At 45.7% G+C, this 22,894-nt stretch overlaps 1 protein-coding gene and 1 long non-coding RNA gene across 2 annotated transcripts in view; one reads left to right on the plus strand and one right to left on the minus strand.

The window, feature by feature from the left end:
• Positions 1-16,842: 16,842 nt before the first annotated feature.
• Positions 16,843-22,276, minus strand: LOC147239314 (uncharacterized). Its single transcript, XR_015111484.1, has 3 exons — positions 21,667-22,276; positions 21,250-21,351; positions 16,843-17,230 (listed from the first exon to the last, which is right to left on the minus strand). It is a non-coding gene; the product is annotated as an uncharacterized LOC147239314 (long non-coding RNA).
• The window catches only part of ca10a (carbonic anhydrase 10 (inactive)a), a 162,322-nt gene continuing 161,127 nt past the window's right edge, over positions 21,700-22,894 (plus strand). Inside the window, exon 1 of the mRNA XM_086195302.1 lies at positions 21,700-22,185. Coding sequence (XP_086051428.1) covers positions 22,125-22,185 — 61 coding nt within the window. The 5' untranslated portion in view covers positions 21,700-22,124. The remainder of the gene's footprint in view (positions 22,186-22,894) is intronic.

A 22,894-nucleotide genomic window follows, 5' to 3' on the forward strand; every position in this document is an offset into this window, starting at 1 on the left:
GTTGGAGATGAGTGACCGCCTTGCAAAGTACCAAGATGAGGCTTAGGTCAACCTATGCAAGGCCCAGAAGACTCAGAAGGCGTGGTACAACTGAAAGGCCAGAAGCCAAGGATTCCAGCCTGGCCATCTGCAGCTGCCCACACATGAAGAAGGAGTCGAGGTCCTTCTTGGTGTTGACCGGCTGGTACAGGAAGTTCGTCCCACAGTTCACTACCATCGCTGCCCCTCTGACAGCTCTGATGGATGGCAAAGGACCAGAGGAACCCAGTCGAGGATTCAAGACCCTTAAGGCCTGTTTGTGTTCTTCTCTGATGCTGAGGATTCCTCCCTTCAGCCAGTGTTTCTTGGTCCAGACCGATGCCCCCGCAAGGTGAGGCTGGTGAAGAACAACCTGTGCTGTACCTGAGCTGCAAGCTGCTACCATGTGAAACCAGGCTATCAAATGGGCCCTGGAGAGCCTGAGGTACTACCTGCTTGGAAAGGAGTTTGACTTGGAGACCAACCATTGTGCTCAGACCTGGATGAACTCCATGAAAGACCAAGCCACCTCTCCCTCCAGCCATTCCAGTTCCAGATCCGACATCAAGCTGGCAAGACCAGTGTGGTGGCAGATTATCTCCCCGGGTTGCAGCACATCGCCAACCACTGGGAGGAGGGGGATAATGTGACAGAGCATCTTACATGGCTCCAGCGCAGTCTTAAAAAGTCTTAAAAGTATAAAATTCAACAATCTAAAATTTAAGGCCCTTGAAAGGTCTTAAATTTTGGTAGTAGGTCTTAAAATTGAGGCACCAAGTCTTAAATTGACATTACATTAGAGCTATCATGTTAAAAATGTTCCTGCAGGAGTGTCCGGCAATGAAATCAGTTTGACCACATAAACAAAAAATTATTCAAGGTGGAACCAATAAAATGAGAAATCCCAACGCTGCGAATCACATTTGTGTGGTGCGAATTCCGTGTTGCACAGAAAGTCGAGCGGGTTACTTGTGGTGGATGTGCGCGGTGAGTCTGATCAGGTATCTAAAATGGGCAAGTATCGATTCAATGATCTGTGGATGGACAGAAAAGAATTTAAGTGCTGGCTGTTACTGAGTTACTGGAAATACACACGAAGCCCACTGCACTTTGTGCAAAAAGAAGTTCAACTGGGAACATTAGGGATAAAGGCCATGGAGTCGCACGCAAAGTCCGGGAAATGTGAGAAACTAGTAAGAGGCTGCATCGAGCCGGATATCTGATATCTCCAGCTATGCCTCGACCTCCTCCAGCAACCCAGGTCTCCACTACCGCTGCCCAGGTACCACAATACAACAAATGTCACTGATATGCACACTAATTCTTACACACTAATTTTTCACTTTTTTAAAATGTATTTGTTTTTTTTTTTTAACTTTTCAATTCACTCCCCTAATCCAATTGGTAGTGTTCATTTCTCAATGCCAAAATAAACGGTGAAATTGAGAATTCTATATCCATCTTTTTTTCAAATTGGTCGGTGCTGCCATGCATCATTGGAGATTCTTTTTTCATGTATTGATCTCCTTGGTTCAGCACCACAAGAAGCATTTTGTGTTTTGGGAAGCTCATCCCACCATTCCAGTGATGACCAAAAGTTATCATATGGTGTCCCGAATAGGTCTAAAATTTCATTCAAAAAGTCTTAAAAAAGGTCTTAAAGGGTCTTAAATTTGACTTTTTGAAACTTGTAGGAACCCTGGTCTTAAGACTGCCGTCATTTCCTGACCGGCACTCTCTCTCTCTCTCAAACGCATGCTCACCTGCTACTGATGCCTTCCATTGCCTTGGGTCCATGGGCAAACAGGGGCACTTCCTGGCTCTGTAGTCAGGATGAATGTGTCTTGTAAATATTTTGGGGGGTTTCTCTTGTTCTGCACTGTAAATATTTTTGCCACTTTTAGCTGCTGGTGTTTGGGAACTTAGTGTAAATAAAAATCACCACACCTATGTTGCTCTGACTGAGCCATCATTTTTCCCGCATTTAAAATGACCCTGTGACTGGGTTAGGGTTAGGGTTTGCTGTGCAATACTAAATCACTGTGCACCCATTCACAGTGATTGTTAGTAATATGTTGTTGTGACTCACAAATGAACATTTGACTCCCCCTTTTTTCTCGACCAGCAGTGATGATGCCGTCACTGACAGGAGCTTCTGGATAAACCCTGCACAGAGAAACCCTCAGCCCAGTGGCCGTTAGCGGCCTCAGCAAAGTCATGACGAACCACTGCAGCTGTTATTGCAGCCTAATGTAGCTGCATTAGCTGGTGCAGCCCTGCAGCAGCCTGCGACCGGATGCCAACACACTATTGTGTGTCAATTAAAAGAGCAATGTGTGTGTGTTGAGTAGGTGTCTAGTGGTGAGCTCAACCAGAACTATCCAGAATGGAGGAATCCTCCAACCAATCACATAAATCAGGCGTGACAAAGAGCTCCTGCTGCCGCTGCTGCTGTTCCTGCTGCCAACACTAACAATTCTAATACTGTTGCAGTGAAATGCCCTTCAAAGCTTTGTTGCCACCCGCGCAGCAGGTGTTGCTGCATGTGATTGGAGAACAGCTTCCTGGAGCCTTCAACATGTGAGAGACAGTTCCGGACTCTATTCAGTCAGACGAAAGGGTGCAACTGTCCAACCACACCTTCGCATATCATTGATAAGTTATTAATTCAATCAAACTAGTAACTACAACAACAAGGATGGAAATAATATTCATAAAATATTAACGTATTTGTGATTAATAGTCATACAAAAAGTTTTAATAAATTTCTCAGTTCTGTCCTTTGTTGGTTCTCTCCTTCATCAGTTTTGTCCTCTATTGTTTCTTTACTTTATCGGTTCTGTTCTACGTCGATTCTCTCTTTTGTTGGGTTTTTCCTCCATCCAAACTCTTCACTTTTCTCCATTGTTGATTCTTTTCTTGATCAGTTCTATCCTCTATTGGTTCTTTCCTCCGTTAGTTATCTCCTTTGTTGGTTCTCTCCTCCATCAACGCTCTCTTCTGCCAGTTACCTCCTTTGTTGGTTCTCTCCTTCATCGGTTCCCTTTCCCATCTGTCCTGTCCAATGATGATGCCCCCCCACACACAAACACACACATGCTCTCTTTCTCACACTCACGCATACACAAACACACACACTCACTCAAACAAACAAACACTCTTGTAGACAAGGTGACTGAAACAGTGGGGAGTATGGACCCAAATGCAACACACTTGAAACAGGAGCTGAATTAGAAAATGTCCTTTATTCAGGCTTAACGGAAAACTGAAGATGTCCTCAAAAGAAACGGAACTGGCAAAAACAGGCTGGCAAAAAACAGGGGAAAAAACAGAGGCAGACTTGCAGTTCTCAAGGGCAAAGAGGAATGGTGGGATCACGCAGGGTCGAAGCCGGGAAGTCAGTCCGAGAGAAATCGCTGGAGAGTTTGGCACGAATGTGTCACAATCTGGCAGAGAACAAAGGGATCGGGAGACCTATATAGTGTGGGGAAAGGTGCAGGTGATTGAGGTTGATTGGCAGAGGAGGTTGACTTAGGGAGTGAGTGAGTAGCCACGTTTACATGCAGGCTTTTTCTTTGTTCCGATTGAAATTATTCCAATGGAAGAGTTCGGGTCAACTGTTTACATGTGACGTGATCTATTCCGATCTGGTGTTTACATGTCTGACTTCATTTAATTGGAACCGTTGTTTTACGGCTGTGTGTCACGTGCGGAGCGATGTAAACATCACGTGACTGATCAGTGATGGAGGTCCATCAACCCCCCCCCCAAGGGATGGCTCCTGATGTCCCAAAACAGGGGAGGGTGGGAGGCGCGGGAACAGGTGGAGGGCTAGTACTCAGGTGAAGCAGACCATTCCATATCTGGGGTGGGGTGGGAGGGAGTCCAGGAAAGAGATCCATTCTGATCCTGAAAATTCATCCAATCCATGTTGTCCTGAGTGTTCTGATTATTTTGAGTTTCCTGATTGTTGTGAGTTTCCTGGTTGTCCTGAGTTTCCTGATTGTCCTCCTCTTTGTTCCGTGGAACTGGGGAAAATGGGCGGGGCTGTTGAGAGGGGGCAGGTCGACGGGAGTTGAATGTGGTGGAGGTGAGAGAGGGCTGATCAGGGTATCTCTGGTGAAAGTCAGCAATGAATTGAGGGTCAACGATAAAAGAGGCAGGGACCCACGACCTTTCGTCTGGGCCATCGCCTTCCCAGTCAACCAAATATTGTATGCCGTGCCCTCAGTGGCAAGAATAAAGAAGGCGTTGGACAGCATACATAGGACCGCCCTAAACCATGTGTGGAGGGGGAGGCGGAGGTGTTGGAGGCACCAAGAGACTTTCTGGAGCAGGTTTAATTCTGGATACATGGAAAGTGGGATGAATTCGCATAGATTTAGGGAGCTTGAGTCTCACTGCAACAGGATAAATTATTTTTTCAATGGGGAATGGGCCAATAAATCTGGGTGCCAATTTATTGGACTCGACATGAGTCCCTGGTAGAAAGCCAGTGAGTGGTGATGGATGGCAGATGTTGTGTAGCGATCAGCAGAGCGTTGGAAGGAATTGCAGGCTTGTGTCCAGGTGCGTTGACAGCACTGAATTAAGGTTGTCACAGAGGGGCAAGAAGCCTCATTTTCAAGAGCAGGGAACAGAGGAGGCTGATACCCATATGAACACTGGAAAGGGGAGAGACCAGTGGCTGAACTGACCATGGTGTTGTGAGCATATTCACCCCAAACGAGTTGTTGAGACCAGGAAGAGGGGTTAGATGACACCAGGCAGCAGAGAGTGGTTTCCATTTCTTGATTTCTTTTTTCAGTTTGGCCATTAGACAGGGGGTGGAAGCCTGACGACAGGCTAACAGAGGCCCCCAACAGATTGCAGAATTCTCGACAAAATACGTATGTGAACTGGGGCCCTCGATCAGAAAATACATCGACAGGGATTCCATGAAGACGAACAACATGTTGAAGGAGAATGAGAGCAGTCCCTTTAGCAGAGGGGAGTTTTAGAAGGGGAATGAAATGTGCCATCTGGAAAGACCATAAGTTCAGTCTTAGACAGATTCAGTTGAAGGTGGCGTTCCTTCATCCATGTGGAGATATCAGCCAGACACGCTGATAGACGATCTGAGACCGTTCTGTCATCAGGTGGAAAAGAGAGGAAAAGCTGAGTGTCGTCAGCATAACAGTGGTAGGAGAAGCCATGGGGGGGGGGGGGGGGTCACTGCACCAAGTGAGGTGGTGTACAGAGGTCATCTAGAAAGGAGGCAGGTCTGATTTAACTACAATGTCTCTAATAGGTGCTCTGCGATATATTAGACGAGACATCTTGCTGTCCTCTTCAGTAATGTACAGCTGATGGTGTCTGTGGACAGATAACCTTGTATGCTGTCATTCACTGGAGGAGGTTCATTTGTTGCGTGTGTTTATATAGGCATTCTTTACTTTTTCTATTTAAAAAAAAATCTGGAACAGGTGAGGTACGGTGTGGTTATTTCCTATGTGACAAGTGTAGAATGTACGTTATTTATGCCCTGATTGATTTGTTGTTTGCCCTGGTACTACTCCAGGTCAACAGGTTGGGCTACATACCTGAGTATATAATGATGTCACTTCCTTTTGTGTGTTTAACTTGAAAAAGACCGTTTGGGTGGAAACGTGTTTTTGCTGCTGTCGTCCCAAATTTAAAACATTTTGGAGCATTTAAAGTGAGTTGCAGGTCTTCGTCTTTTTTCCATTGTTCCCATTTTTACGGTTTGGCTCAGCACCATACATCTAAGATGTGCGCTTCAATATTTTTCATATGGAGACCTCTGTAATCAATGCACGGTCTGAGAAATCCATCCTTCTTGTCCACAAAAAAGAAGCCAGCGCCAGCAGGGGACAAAGATGAACGAATGATTCCAGCTGCCAAGGAGTCATTGATGTACGCCTCCATGGCCTCCCTTTCAGGACCAGACAGGTAGTAGAGGCGCCCCTTGGGAGGGGTGGTGCCTGGCAGGAGGTCAATGGCGCAATCATAGGGACAGTGAGGGGGAAGAGACATGGCCTTAGTTTTACTGAAAACCTCACCAAGGTTGTGACACTGGGCTGGGACCCCAGAGAGATTGGACTGGCCACAGGGAGGTGGAGGAAGAAGAAGTGCAGCCGCCTGCTTCAGGCAGACCTGATGACAGGCAGAACTCCAACCACGGATGACCCCTGCCAACCAGTCGATATGGGGGTTATGGCGGCGAAGCCATGGGTAGCCCAGTGTAAGAGGGAGGAGAGGTGAGGGCAGAACATGAAACTGGATGGTTTCAAGGTGATTACCTGACATGAGTAAGCGGACTGGTGTGGTTTGATGAGTGACCGTCCCCAGCAGATGACCATCAAGAGCCTTGGCAGGCACAGGACAAGGCAGGGGTGACAGATCAATCCCCAGCTGAAGAGCTAACTCTCTGTCAATAATGTTAGCATCTGCTCCAGAATCAATGAATGAGAACAGGACTTGAGAAATCTCAGGCAGAAGGAGCTTGGCTAAAAACAGAGGACGGTCAAGTAGCGAGGAGGTTTTAAAAGAAGATGGACTCACCAATAACTCCTCCACTAAGGATAAGGATAAACTTTATTGTCCCATACGGGAAATTTGTTGTCGACAGTCGTGCATGATATGCTACAACATAACACTTAACAAATGCACAAGCATACACAATGGCACAACTAGACAGACACATAAGGTGTCAAATAATAACAAAATAAGATAAGATGGAAGGCCAGCAGTCACAAGTTACAATATTACACGTTACACAATTCCCCAAGATTGTATCGTCTACAAGAAAGTGCTAGAGTGCTAAAGTGATATTGAACTATTGCAGATCCCAGCAGTAAATAAATAAAAAATAAACTGCTCAAAACAAGTTTTTAATGATATGAAATCAGTAAACGAAATAAAACGCAAAGCAGCACCATAAGAGGAACTAAAAAGAATCTGAATAAGATAAAAACAGATACAAAAGGAGAACAGGCAGGTTAAAAAGCCAGCTAAAAACCAAGAAAATAATAATAATAAAAAAACATTTATTAAGCAGCAGCTTTGTTTAGAAGTGTGATGGACATTGGAAGGAAGGAGAGCTTGTAATGATTAGTTTTATGTTTGCTTGCTCTGTAACGTCTTCCTGAAGGTAACAACTCATCTTCAGAATGAAGGATGTGAGTAGAGTCATTGAGGATTTTCTGATAAAATACGTGCATAAGCCTTGGGCTTTTCAAGATGCTTTCTGACTAGATAACCCTTACAATTGCATCCTCAGTGCTACGGCCCTGTCTGTAAGCGAACTGAAGAGGATCAAGGAATGGAGAAAGCCCAGGTTTAATTAGATTCACTATGAATTTTTCAAAACATTTCATAACCGCACATGTTAGAGTTATCGGTAGTAGTAATCCTTATTTTCTAAGGGACATGATATTTTTGGCACAGGAATGACTGTGGACTTTTTCCAAAGAGAGGGAACTGTGTGATCATTTAAGTACATTTGAAAAACAGTGCACCAAGCGTTAGTTAATTCAGAAGAGCAGTGTTTATATAAAAGGGCAGGCAAGCCGTCCCGTCCTACAGATTTCTTATTGCGCACTTTACCAAATATTGACTGCATCTCAGAAGGGTCGATTATCACACAGTTAGAGGAGGAGCAAAGATAGTTTCGATCAGGCGATTCAAATGATAAAAAAGGTTTAGAATCAAATCTTATAAAAAAGTAGTTTAGTGCCCCACAGTCTTGTTCTCCCTTTTAGCTGATTGATGGTAAAGACTACCTTAGCTTGTTCTGAAGCAAAGGTGAGGGGCTGCAATGCAAAAAAGATGGTGCAGTTCGTCAGGAATGGATTAAACCCTTCAGGCTCACCAGCATAGCGTTCAGGGGTTCCAGTACGTGGTTAAGAAGCAGGGGGCAGAATGGAGCAAATTGGTGAGGCAGGGGCAAGGATGGGGGCAGGACTAACAGGGGCCAACTGGGTGATGACTGTAGTTAATTGCTGCACTTGGTTCGCCGAAGAAGCAAGAGCCTGTTCTTGAGAGGCTGCGGCCTGTTTGGCCTCAGCTGAGGCAGATGCCATGAGGGCCTCATGTTGCTGGAGGACTTCTTCAATGCGTTCAAAATGGTTCTGGGCAGGGGAAGTGCATGCTGGGTCCATGTTTGGTCAGATTGTACTGAAACAGTGGGGAGTATGGACCCAAATGCAACACACTTGAAACATGAGTTGAATTAGAAAATGAAGGACAGGATGTAGGACAAGCCCCTACACGGCAGGTACAACCACCAGATTGAGGAAGTGGCTGTTATCAAGAAGACCTACCAACGGCTGGAACACGCTGGATTGAGAGACAGCACAGAGGCACTCTTCATGGCAGCACAAGAGCCATGGAGGCCAAGGTCTACCACACCAGACCAGACCCAAGGTGTAAGGATGCTCCTGAGACAGTCCAACACTTCGTAGCAGGCTGGAAGATGCTAGCATACATGGAGAGACACAACCAAGTGGTGGGGATAGTGTAGAGGAACATCTGTACCCAGATGGACTAGAAGTACCCAGATCCCAATGGGACGAACCACCAGCAGGAGAGGGCAGTGGTGATGGATGTGGTGATAGCAGCTGACACTAACATCAGGAAGAAGGAACACAAGAAGGTTGAGAAGTACCAGGGGTTACAAGAACAGCTAGTAGGGAATACAGATCAACTACCTGACATGGCAACTGGAGCCAGAGAGAGGAGGCCAGAGGTGAAACACCAATTTCAGACTGGTTTCTTTGTCAGTGTCCAGTTATGAGGGAAGCGTTAGTGACACAGCTTCAGCTGTGATGCAGCGACACATGTATGTTGACTTGGCCAGCTGTAGTTGGAGGTCCATCATGTGATCCAAGTCAACATGCACCTGGTGCTACCGCTGTGACACGCGCGACATGCAAATGTCTGAGGTAGAAGGATTCTGTACACATATTCAAAGTCACACAAATAAATAATTTGAAACATTTGTGTCAGAGGTGTCTATAATGAAAGTTGCCCGACAGTCATTGTTTGACTGAAGCCTCATCAAGGTGAACTACAGACAGAATACAACTCTGTCTGTCTCTTAGCTTATTAATATTGCATTAAAGGCCAAGTCTGCCAGCCCGCCGTTTACCCACGAGGCATCTGTTCTGGCCCATTTACCATGACTTCACTGAGGGCTAAGGTATCTTATTAAACTCCCTGTCTAATTGTTCATTAGTACTGATGCACAGAGCACCGTCACACTGTGACAGCTTTATTTAGACAAGATGTCTGCACGCATCATCCTAGCTGCATTCTGCTTTCTGCATCCTGGGAAATCAGTTCAACTAGCAGCAGGTACTGCTAGCGATATGTGTGGGACCGGCCGGTCTACATCCTCGTCCATCGAGAGGGAATTTGTCCTGACTTGCCTCCGTCCCCCACTATGGAGGGAGGAGTCAAACATCATCAATCATTATCTTTAGCTACAAAGGTTGCAGAGCATGTTTTCTAAAACTGATCAATCACCACCAACAGTAGCTTCAAATTGTAAGTCTGAGTCAGTAAAACTCCCGTCACAACATGAGATGAGAGCTCCAACAGGTTTCTACCATCCTTCGTGCACCCTGAGCTCTGGCCAGCTCGCTGCACACGCAGAGTCACCCGCTTCATCCAGAAACTCACTGGATTTGACCTCAGCTCCTGGAAAGATTCAACAAAACTTGAATGTTCAGGAGGAGTCACTGCCACATTTAACACCGAGCACGAAAATCCGGTCTGACGGCTTAATCTCAAACCGGCTCGAATGCTGTCATCTTCGCGTACCTCACTCGTCTTGACTGCATTAACCCTTAAGCCTGATTTATGCTTCTGCGTCGTGGCGACGCCGTACCTACGCCGTAGCCCCTATGTCGTCATTGTGCATTTATAGTTCTGCGTCGAGGGAACGCGTTGCTCTGTATTTCACCGCCAAGCCACTAGAGGGGTGTGGCTTTATCTTCGTATGTTTTGGGGGACTCTTGTCGAATTCCTTAGTTTTCTTCCGGTCATAGCACATGGGTCAGAGACAGAGACAACAATGGAAGTTGTAAAGGTGGTCATACTTGCGAACCTCCTCGATAACTCTTTCTTCGGCTTGGTCCATTTTTATTTTTGCGTGTTGCTCTCACCACAGAAACTTAAAAAATAGCGGTGTTGTTGTGCTGAACCGGAAACATCGTGTGAGCGGACCAATCACAGTCCGTTGACGTTCACGTCAGGATTTTTCGGAGGTGCAGGTCGGGCTACGGCGTAGGGGTCTGCGTTGACGGTGTAGGTACGGCGTCGCCACGACGCAGAAGCATAAATCAGGCTTTAGAGCCCAATCGGCCTGCCGACGGGCCGAAAACCGCTGGACGTAATTGGGCACTGTAAAAATGTACTGAAATTTGACGGCAATGTTTACTTTCAATTCTCAATCAAAGTTTGAACTCTAATGCTCACAAAACAGGGTCGGGTGTCTGTTTTAGTGCAAACGTTACCTTTTTATGGTGATTTTAATCTGTTTCGGTACGAACTCAGGACATTTAAATTTTGCGACCACAGCGGAATCAAAGTTGAATAGTGTCGCGTAGACTTCTTCTTTACGGCAGTGTTTGTAGTCTTTGGAAAGGGGAGAAGCTACTGAATCGACCGACACCTACCATTTCAAGAACTACAAATCCCAGCTACGTAAAACTTCGAGTGTAAAACCTGCGCAAACTATGCGCTCTCGCCGTCTTTTACGTGCAGCGCCCCACAGACGAAGGCAGACCGCTGAACTGCACCCTGCACACTGGGATCTCCTCCGAACTGCTAGACACTGAAGTGCTTATAAAAAAAAAAAAAACATTTCAACCATGGAAAAAAAAACTTGTAACACCAAGAGGGAAATGGCTGACATCCTCTTTGAGATACAGCGGGGGTCCGACGTTGACATAGAGGATTTGTCGGACTCCGACAGCAGCAATGACGCCGGCTCTGTGGAGGAGGCTCTGTTTATGAGTGGCGTGGACCCCGTTTACGAGTGAGTACCAGTATTTGCATTTATCTATAAGGCTCAGTGTTGTGTTAATTGTGTGAATTTTTATTTTCATGGAAAACCAAACCCCCCGGTTTGTCATAAACCTGTAAACACAGTAGTAAACAGTAGAAGTAGTAGTAGTAGTAAACACAGTAGTAGTAGCAGTAAACACAGTAGTAGTCGTAGTAAACACAGTAGTAAGCTTGGCAATTCAATAGTATTGAGTATTATTTTACCATATTTGTTTATTTTTGGCTAACTTTGTTTTCAGATATTGCATTTGTATCTGTAAATACAAATGTAAACAAATTATAGTAGCAGTCATTGCTACATATTTACACACCTTTTCCGTTCTTTGAAATGTACAAATGTTATTATTTATTTTTGTTCTACATAGTAATTTTTCACCATTTTCTTAGCCTCCAAGAAGAAGGGAATGAGGAGTGTCCAGGTCCATCGGGGGTTTTCACACGCGTACGTGCACGTGTGCAAATCAATTGTGTAGTTTTGGTCTCTAAAATGAATAATACACTCTTTACTGCTTCAATTATGTATTTATATGTCTTATTCTATGTAGAAATTGATGTGAATCATCAGTCTTCTAAATATGTTGCTTTCAACATCTGTCCTCCTTCTTTCATGCAGCAGTGAGGAGGGAGAAGAAATTCCAAAAGAATTGCTGCTGGAAGGCCATTCCATCCCCTGATTGCAGATTGTAAATAGTTCAATTTGCTGCACTCCTTACTTGGATTTCATTTGCTCTAATTGTGTTTGCTGTGTTTCATATTGTTGTATATTGTTTTTTTATTTTATATTTGTTGCACTCTTACTTTATTTTACATTGTTTGCACACAATGGTTGTTTGTTTCTATGTTTGCACTTTTCTGAAAATAAATATACTCCCTGTGGAGCCAAAAAAGTAGAAGTTCCTGTTATTTTTCATTATTCTGTATTGCATATAGACATATAGTTGCAGAATGTAAAATAAAAAATGATGAGGCACAAGGTAAATTTCATATCCAAAAGCACCACTAGTTAGTAGCAGACAACTAAAATTAAAATTTATTGTAATTTGGAGCCAGTTTTCATCAGAGGTAGAAAATAATCCCTTTGGCACAATTTGGCACAAAACTGTGCCAAATTGTGCCAAACTGAGTTCTCGCCTGGGTGTATCCTTACAAAATCCTTGATGTAGGCTTCACTGTTCACCCAAATTCTATCAACTCTGGTAAATTTGTGCTCAAGGAGTGGATGAAGCTAATCAGTGGTGTCTGGGTGCATGAAATCATGGCTGGCATAGTGTTTTCCTCTGTCAAAAAAATAAAATATTTTGGCGAGAGTAAAAACACGTAATTCTTCCTTTGGTTTATTCCAATTTACTCAGGCTTAGTGACAGATACAACACTTTTGACACTTGGAACACATTCTCTGAAATCCCTAGATGTCCAAGGACACCAAGAACATGCATATAATCTTTAGTAAAGTGTAGTAATTACGCATTTACTATGGGTATGTCTTTTTAGGCGTTTTATCCTGAAAATATGCTGTGAGTTGAAGAGGTTAACACTTTTTCTGTGTCAAGGACTACCAAACGGAAACCAGCAATGATAACAGACCACCATGTTCCCAGTTACACCAACAAAAGCCTCCTGGTTGGCACTGGCAGTTGGAGGACGACCATAAATGACCTGTACACCCTCCCGTTCCCAGGCTTGGGTTTGGGTTCATCTAGACCCTGCAGACCCTGTTTGCTCGTTACAGTTTCAGTCATTGTGGCATGAAGTCTTCTACTCGTTAGCCCTACTAATGAAACAAAGGAAAACATGTAGCGTGATGGCAGTGAGTGAACGTGTAGCCAAAAACATAGGAGTTAGTGAGGCACTCACATCCCTGGAGAAGGAACCAGAGCAGTGAAATGAAGACCAGGGGCCTCATGTATCAACGCAATTGTACTTGCGTACGCCAGGCTTGACGGTCACGTTCAGATGTATCAACGCGAAAAGTTAAACCATTCTTGCGTTAACTGCACTTTGGTCCGTTGGCGACACCCTGTGGTGGTGTTTGGTATCTGACATTATTTGATAACCGCACATACATCAGGCACAAAAAAGCTTTCCAGCGGGAGATGGCGGACCGTTCCGGGGTGAGTCAGTCGACCCTCAGCCGGGCCAGGCCCTGGGTGGTGGACCTGATCATTGAACAGGCCAACATTGATTTGCAGCAAACGCCTGATTCTCTAATGTCTAATTCTCTAATGACTGCACTCATGTTGCCATAAAAGCACCGTCCCGTCCTTACGTTCATCTTAAGGATAAAGGAGGAACCAACACTTTTCTACCGTCGTCATCAAACCTTAAACACGTAGCGACTCGTTCTTTCCGTCAGTAGAAGAGGTTCAGATGTATGAACATGATGATCAACATCACTGCTGATGAGAAGGGAACTTTAGCCAATAACAGTTCCCACCACTGTTTTCATCTCACGGGGGGCGTGGCTCTAAACCCACCGCGTTCACCCTCTCACTTCTTATCCACTCTCAACCTTCATTGTTTATCCTGACACCACTGGACAGGCTGACCAACAGAATCTGCTGCCTCTCCTCCACCTCCTCGACCAGCACCTCCAGCTTCCACGCCGTGAACCTCTTTTTCTTTGACATTGTTTTGTGAGTGCCGACAGCGGAGACCCTATTTAAATGTATTTGTGTATTTATAGGTGGGCGTAACGGGGGCGGGCCCAGTCCTCCGACATCTGCGCTCAATTGCACGCTGATTGGGATGTATCAAGGAAACGTGCGTGAATTCCGGCGCTCGCACAGATTGAGACATCCGGATTTTTTTTGTGCATACGCAACTTTCGCGATTCTTGTGACCGCAGTTTTTTAGTGTGAGATCAACGCAAGTGTTGATACATGAGGCCCCAGGTCATAAAAACTACATCAGATCTCCTGCATAACATGGTGCTGATGAAGTAACAGCCACTGGGGGGGGGGGGGGTCTGAGTGTGTGTGTGTGTCTGAGTGTGTGTGTGTCTGAGCGTGTGTGTGTGTGTGTGTGTTTCATCGTAACAACTCGAGATAATAGAATCAGACAGTTCAACATCATTAAGCTGATATTTCACCTGCTTTGTAATTATTGTCATAAAAATATCTTAGAAATGTTTGTGTTGGAGTTTGGAGGAACAAACAGGAACGGGAGGATGACCTCATGACGGCCGACCTCCTGAGGCGCGACAGACTTTTCATGAATGTTCACACGAACGTTGTAAAGGATCTTGGTGTTCTTGGAGGTTTAGAGGTTACAAAGACAACAATTACATCTTCATTCATTTGGACCCCAAATTCTGAAATGTAACATCACATTTTCCTTTATGAAAGCTGCTGCTGCTGTGTTGCACATGACTTCATACGTGTGTCCGTGATAGCCATTATATCACTGAGAGCCTGAGCAAAGCTGCAGTGCCGCTGATGCCCACGAGACCCCAGTGGTTCTGTGACGATCCCTCCAGGAACCGATCCTGCTTCTCCGGCGTAGCCGTCAGTTTTGTCATGGAAACATTAATTTAGAAGAAAAGAGCAGGAATCCTGTGTCGCTCCACCTTCCATGGAGGAGACCTACAGAAGACATTTTTGTTGTGATGACAGTCTGAAGAGTGAGATGATAAATGCTGGTGGGGAGAGACGAAGGCAGCTGCAGGGGGACAAAATGCCCGGGTACTTAGAACCAAAGCGAGAACACAAGTCAAGAGCCTTCAAACCTCTGAGGAGCGTCCATGCACTCTCTCTTTCCTCCCTCCCCCTCCCCCGCTCTCTCCTCCCTCTCATACTGCAGTCTAGCAGGAACTGGCAGCATTTGGAGGAAGCGCATGTGTTGCTGGCCGGTTCCCTGACAGACGGCCTCTGTGTCACTTGTGTCCTGTGGGTCACCTCACAAATACAAAGCGTCAAACTAATTTCAGCATCATGGAGTTATTTGTCAGTCTTCTTTCCTCTTTCTTGTCCTTTATTGGTCTCAGTTCCCCAGCTGAGGCAGCAGCAGGTCACTGTTCATCAACAGATCATCTCTTTCATCAGATGAAGTGGTTCCAGGAACTGCAGGAGAACCGGTGCCACCAGCTCACTGTCACCTGAGCTTCAGCAGTAAAACTCCAAGCTTGGTTGTTGTCACATGATTAAAAGCAATTTAGCACAACGCGAAGATGACGTGACATTCCTGATGAGCCGCACTTCTCTGAACGTGGCACCCTTCAGTTTCCACGTCTTTGTGACATTCGCCACCTTCATCACAATCGTTTCATAACACCTTCAAAAATAAACCTCCATGTGATCATTTCAAGCCACAAATCCACAATAACCACATGGTGAGTGGGTGGGAGGAGCTCACAGAGAGCCAGCTCTGCAGCTCCTCAGCCCCTAGACAAACTTATTTATGGAACACGGATGCTTCATCACAATATGCACAAATATCTTCTCCTCTGGTGGATGGAAGGAAGATGGCGGCACCCGTGGAGTGATGCTGGCAGTCTCCTGCCACTGATGACAGTACTGCTGCTGACTGCCAGGATGCTGCTTTAAAGGTTTCCCTCCTCTGATGCATGTGCTGTTAACGTTCTTGTCACAAGGCCTGGTGTGAGAGGAAGGGCGTGATGTCAGAGTGGCGTGTCATGAGGATCAGCTGTTTTACAGGTGGAGTCTCTCTCTTTGAGGGAACAGCAACGCAACCAGTGTCGTGTTTTACCTCTGACCAGGTGACACACGTAGCTTGTATGAAATGACAACTGTAGCATGACAGTGTACTTGAGAGGTGACCGAGGAGCCTCTGCACTCGATTCCTGCTCTCTTCCACACTCAAACCTCAAAGCTCTGACTGGTTGACAGCAGTTCCAGTGGTTGGTTTAACCTCCAGCACCATCAGCACGGGTGAAGCCCTCAGTCTTAAACTGGTCACTTCTCCAGCTGAGTGTGGACCTGTGCTCACTGAGACTGTAGCTTGGTGTCCAAAATGTTGAACTCACTCCACTGCGCAGCTTCTCACTTTATTTTACTGCTGGAGTTGGACTTGCCGTGCATTGCAGTTCTAGCCCTCGTAGCGCGACTTAGCCTTTAGCCTGGCGTGTGGTGAGTGGGCGTGTTTCGTTCATTTGGGCTGGCGGCTTCCTCCTGGATTTATTGACTGATTATTGTGTTCTTGTCACATGTCACAGATTACAACATGACATGTCTTTGTGTTAACTGATGTGCTTTTGATGCCTACTGCAGTCTTTGGATGATAATAAATTTGAACCTTGACCCTCCTGTCAGTGAGGGACAGGAAGTGACATCACAAGTTCAGATCAAGCGATCAGACACAAGTTCAGCAGTTTAAGTCCAGACGAGCAGTGAGGCTCTGCAGTGTTTGCGTGTCCGACAGAACGCACAAGCCAGAGGGAGGAAGAGCAGCTGGTCACCGTCGAAGTCAAGCACCATTTTCATTCGTTAAAATCGTTCTAATCCATCAAGGCAAATTCATTAATAAAGCGGATTTAACACCCAGCTCGTCTGCACGGCCTCACTGCTCCATCTCACTGCTGCCATCAGCACAATCAGAATTCCAGCCATGTCTGTCTTTTCATCCTTTAGACTTTAGAAGATGTTGAAACTGAGCTCAGAAAACACACCGATTGTCCTCCCAGCGTTTCAAACCCTAATCAAGGGGAAATAAAAGATACACATTTAAATTTGATTTTCAAGTGGCTACAATAAGTGCCATGAAAGACAGATTTAAAAAAATGCAATTATGTTTGATAGCAATGCACATTCTCATTTTAATTAGAGACAAGTGATAAAATATTCACATCAGATGATGGAGCCATTGGTGTGTAGATCAAACAATTCCCATTAGTGCGACTAAGCTGATAAGTAGGAGCAGCGAGGTGGATGTTGGAACTCCTCCGTCATTAGCTGATGGAGCTCTCATGGCTATCAGCGGTTCCCCATCTTATGGGCCCTCCTGACGTTCAGGGTTGCCGAGAGGCGCCGGCGGCACAGCGCGAGCGGGTCCCAGTCAAGAGGAGGCCTTGGTGGGTGCCACGCGCCACCAGGAAGGCCGCCTTGTTAAGGCTCTTATTGCTGGTCATGCATCGGCCCTCTGATGGAGCGGCCCGTTCCTGAGGTCTGACTTCTGTAATGTTGGGCTGAACATACAAACACAGCATGTCTTGGTATCCATGGCAACACATGGAGTCTGTTAGTAAAAGACTGCGATGTTTTTGATGTCAAACAGTCAATGCGAGTTTCACCTTCATTCTCAGATCAATCAAATACAGTCCAAAAATAGATAACACACAGGTGCACGCACACACACTCACACCAGTCCCCCAGTGGGGAGCAGGCCAGACTGAGTCAATGATAATGAGATCGGGCAGATTTGAGCAGTTCAAGTCAGAATTATTCCTAATGAACCCAATCAAACCTTCATCTTCCGCCTTCTTTCCTGGGAGCAGCTCCGTTTGCTCTCGTCTCCATCTGTTTCTGAGGAGACAAACTCTCTGAAGAAAAATAAAATCGTTTGGCCGTCCATAATGCGTTTTGATTTTCCCATTAGCAGCGCAGTCATTCTTCCTCATCCTGGCACGAGCATAATTAGTGTCTTTCATCTGCGTAAATTTGGCCTCTGAACCACAAGAATATCGATCAGGCTGGTAATCTCAGCCGCGCCTGCTGGACACGCCGGCGCTCCTGTTCTTCATCACAAACACATTAACAGAGTCGTCTGTGGCAGCAGCTGAGACATCAAGCACGAGGTTTCTGTCGTTTCAGATATTTAATTTGATTTGGCATCTTGGCTGAGCGATATTTTCAAACAGAGTCATCAGAAACAGCAGCAGCACCGTCGCAATAAAGATGCAGCTCCTTAGACGAAAGGCTCAGGCAGGAGCCAGCGGAGCTCAGCAGTCACGTATGCCTGCTCCCCCTCCTGTCACTCACTCACTCACTCTCTCAAACTCTAGCACACACACACACACACACACACACACACACACACACACACACACACACACACACACACACACACAGAGTGATGAAAAGTGGCCAAGCCATTAAACAAAGATGGGGCATGAATAAATGTCAAGGGAAGACGAGCAACGGCTGTTTGAGTATGGACGAGCATGGATGCTGATGATCTGTTGGAATGAACCTGGGGAATCAAACCCACGAGCTTCAGTCGAGAGGGTGAATCCAGAGAGTCAGATAAGAGAGGGTTCTCTCTCAGAGGACAGCTGTTCTCTCCAAACCCACCAGAACATTTCAGGGTTCTACATGTTACAGTTCTTCTGCCTGAGCACTTTTAGCAGAGAAGATGAAAGGAGAACAAAAGAAAAGACAAGGCAATAATGTGGTTATAACACACACACACACACACACACACACACACACACACACACACACACACACATATATGTGTACATCTATATATGTGTGTGTGTATATCTATATATGTGTATATAGATATACACACACACATATGTATATATATATATACACACACATATATATGTGTACATCTATGTGTGTGTGTATATATCTATATGTGTATATATATATATTCACACATATATACACATATATACACACATATATACATACACACATGTGTATATATATATGTGTGTGTATGTGTATATATATGTGAATATATATATATATATACACATATTTATATACACATATATATGTGTATATATATGTGAATATATATATATATATACACATATATATACACATATATATGTGTATATATATGTGTATATATATACACATACACACACATATATATATACACATATATGTATATATATACACATGTGTGTATGTATATATGTGTGTGTATGTGTATATATATGTGAATATATATATATATATACACATATATATACACATATATATGTGTATATATATGTGTATATATATATATATTCACATATATATACACATATATACATACACACATATATATTTGTGTGTATATCTATATGAGTATATATATATTCACATATATATACACACATATACACACACATATATGTGTATATATATATATATACACACATATATGTGTATATATATATATATATATATATACACACATATATGTGTATATATATACACACACGCACACCTGTCCAACTGCTCGTTAACACAAATTACTAATCAGCCAATCACATGGCAGCAACTCGATGCCTTTAGGCATGTAGACATGGTCAAGACCACCTGTTGGCGTTCAAACTGAGCATCAGAATGAGGAGGAACGGTGAGTTAAGACACTTTGAACGTGGCATGGTAGTTGGTGCCAGACGGGCTGGTCTGAGTGTTTCAGAAACTGCTGATCTACTGGGACTTTCAGGCTCAACCATCTCTAGGGTTTACAGGGAACGGTCCGAAAAGAGGGAATATCCAGTGAGCGGCAGTTCTGAGGGCAAAAATGCTTTGTTGGTCAGAGGAGGATGGCCAGACTGGTTCAAGCTGATAGAAAGGCAACAGGAACTCAAATAATCACTGGTTACAACCAAGGTGTGCAGAAGAGCATCTGAACGCGCACCACGTCGAACCTTGAAGCAGATGGGCTACAGCAGCAGAAGACCCCGCCGGGTGCCTCTCCTGTCAGCTAAGAACAGAAAACTGAGGCTACAACTCACACAGGCTCACCAAAATTGGACAGAAGATTGGAAAAACGTTGGCTGGTCTGATGAGTCTGGATTCTGCTGCAACATTCGGATGGTAGGGTCAGAACTTGGAATCAGCAACATGAAAGCATGGATCCATCCTGCCTTGTATCAAGGGTTCAGGCTGCTGGTGGGGCTGTCATGGTGTGGGGATATTTTCTTGCCACACTTTGGGTACCAATTGAGCATCGTTGCAGCGCCGCAGCCTACCTGAGTATTGTTGCTGACCACGTTCATCCCTTGATGACCACAGTGGACCCATCTTCTGATGGCGACTTCCAGCAGGATAACGCACCGTGTCATGAAGCTGGAATCATCTCAGACTGGTTTCTTGAACATGACAATGAGGTGACTGTCCTCCAACGGCCTCCACAGTCACCTGGGGCCTCATGTATCAATACTTGCGTGGATCTCATACTAAAAAACTGAGGTCGCAAGAATCGCGAAAGTTACGTGCGCACAAAAAAATCCGGATGATTCAATTTGTGAGAGCGCCAGAATCCACGCACATTTCTTTGATACAAATACACAGAATCAGACATTAAATTAACCAAATTGATCCGTCAGCCATGTCGCCAACGTGCAGAACCCCCGCCGGCTCAGAGTCATCCGCCAGGTCCAGCGGCATTCAGGCCAGCCCGTCCCCCGACAAGCGGCCCGGTGCTGGTCAATATGGACCAAACTCTCTGAGGCATGCTTCCAGTACCTTGTTGAATCTGTGCCACCAAGGGTTAAGGCAGTTCTGAAGGCAAAAGGGGGCCCAACCTGGTACTAACAAGGTGTACCTAATAAAGGTACTGTACTGTATATATATACATATATATACACACATATATATATATACATACATATATACGTATATATGTATATATATGTGTATATATATATGTGTATATATATGTATATATATGTGTATATATATGTATATATATATGTATATATATGTGTGTGTGTATATATATATGTATATATATATGTATATATATGTGTGTGTGTGTATATATATATATATATATATATATATATATATATATATATATATATATATATATGTATGTATATATATACTGATGCCTCTGGACATCATTTGACACCACTTGTTGGGCAGCAGAGGTCAGGCTGCTGCTGCTCTGGCGTCGCTGGCTCCAGCCGCTGCAGGTGGGTCACAGGTAAGGGACATGTTGTCCTCTGCTGAGCTTGACCCCAACCCCCAGTTCAGCAGCTCCTTGCTCATGGAAACTTGCAGTAGGGGGCGCACTGATCTTTCGGTCTCATAAAGGAAAGGAGGGCGGAGACACGAATACCCGGATGAAGAGGCTCACCGGATATTTCAGGAGCTCTGACAGTGAGCGTGTGTGTCACGGCTTCTTTGTGAGTCAGGTGACTTTAAGTTGGAAATCGAACACACACACACACACACACACACCGGCAGGGTTCCGTCCGCATCACACTCGTGTTACATTTGTTTGCTGCACGCAGCTTTCACCCACCTGTGTCCCCGTCCGCACGTGCACTCACAGCGCCCTCGGCCGCGCGCGTTGCTCCTCATGAATCCCGATCGTTCCTTGTCCGGAAATGGGTTTTAGCTGCTGCTACAAAGTAAAAGCATGGATCAAAGTAAAGGATGTCGGCTGCAGTTGCAGCGGGGAAGGGCGGCGGCCAGCAAGCCGGTCCCTCGCCGTCCAGTGATGACGTGAATTTCTGATTGGCCATGATTGGCTCTCAGTGTCGTTTCACGTCCGCTGTTCCATCTGAGAGTTGGTGTGGTTACTTTGCATCTGTTTACAGACACGCGCCACAAACCTCATAGCCGAAGTTTATTACATCATTTTGCGACTCTTAGAATTCATGTCAAAGCTTCCTCAGGTGAAACCTTTGGTGGATGCTTTTATTTTGAAAGCTCTCACCGGAAGCGCATATGGTACGGCGTCTGCCTTGCTGCTGATCGCTGGCAGCAGCGCGAGGAGTGAGGATCGGAGGCTCGCCACCTGGCGCTGCGAGTGTGAGCTGTGAGGCGTTTCCAGGTGATCCTGCTTCCCTGAGCGGAACCGGAACCATGCGCGACTGCTAGAGCCGCTGGACGGGACCCGCCGGGTGGATGAGGGATTCGGTCCGGACGCGCTGGAATGAGTCCGTGAACTGAGGATCCTCTCCTGTGTCCGCGTGCAGCTCTTCCCTCCGGAGCAGTTCAGCCCCGCTGGGAGGGGGGGGGGAGGGGGCGCGTCGCCGGCTCGGTTCCTGCGATGAGCCTGGAGCGGGTGCTACCTGGCGGCAGGTGCGCACCGGGACCCGGACACAGCTGCTGAGGACGCTCCGCTCTCTGCTTCCCTCCGAATCAGTGACGATGCACCTGTGACGAGAAGCGATGGACGTGATTCTGGAACTGCTGATGATCCTCCACGCGAGCTGGACGGTCTGCGTGTCAGGTGAGTCCCGGTACCGCCCGTACAGGACAACCAAGTTCAGGGCTTCACATGCAGTACTGCTGCTGCAGGGGGGTCGTGTGTGTGTGTGTGTGTGTGTGTGTGTGTGTGTGTGTGTGTGTGTGGGAGTGAGTGAGTGAGTGAGTGAGTGAGTGAGTGAGAGAGAGTCTCACTGGAGCCTCCAGCATGGCAGTGAGCTTTTAGTAATTAATGATAATAATGATAATTAAACACCCCCCCCCCCTTGGTGGCGCGGTTATCATCAGGAATGCGGCCGCGCGCGTCTTTCCCACATCCCCACAGTCAGCGCGAGCGTGAAGGGTTAGTAGTGATGTAGCCATCAGCCTCCATCACCTGCACTGACGGACACACACCTGGGTAACAGCTGCTGGTGAGGAGGAGATCATGAGTGAAAATACGTCACCTGAGTGATGAACTTCCGCTTCTGTTACTCTACGACGACGCGTCCAACCAGGAGCGTTTAGCTCACAAGTCGCAGGTAAAAGGTGAGCCAGAGTGTGTGTGTGTTTGAGTGTGTGTGTATGGTTGTATGTGTGTGTGTTTGAGTGTGTGTATGGTTGTATGAGTGTGTGTATGGTTGTATGAGTGTGTGTATGGTTGTATGAGTGTGTTTGAGTGTGTGTATGGTTGTATGTGTGTGTTTGAGTGTGTGTATGGTTGTATGAGTGTGTTTGAGTGTGTGTATGGTTGT

Source organism: Aulostomus chinensis, chromosome 23 (assembly GCF_037954235.1).
Source record: "Aulostomus chinensis isolate RoL2024-O1b breed Wild chromosome 23, RoL_Achi_v1.0, whole genome shotgun sequence".
NCBI lineage: Eukaryota > Metazoa > Chordata > Actinopteri > Syngnathiformes > Aulostomidae > Aulostomus > Aulostomus chinensis.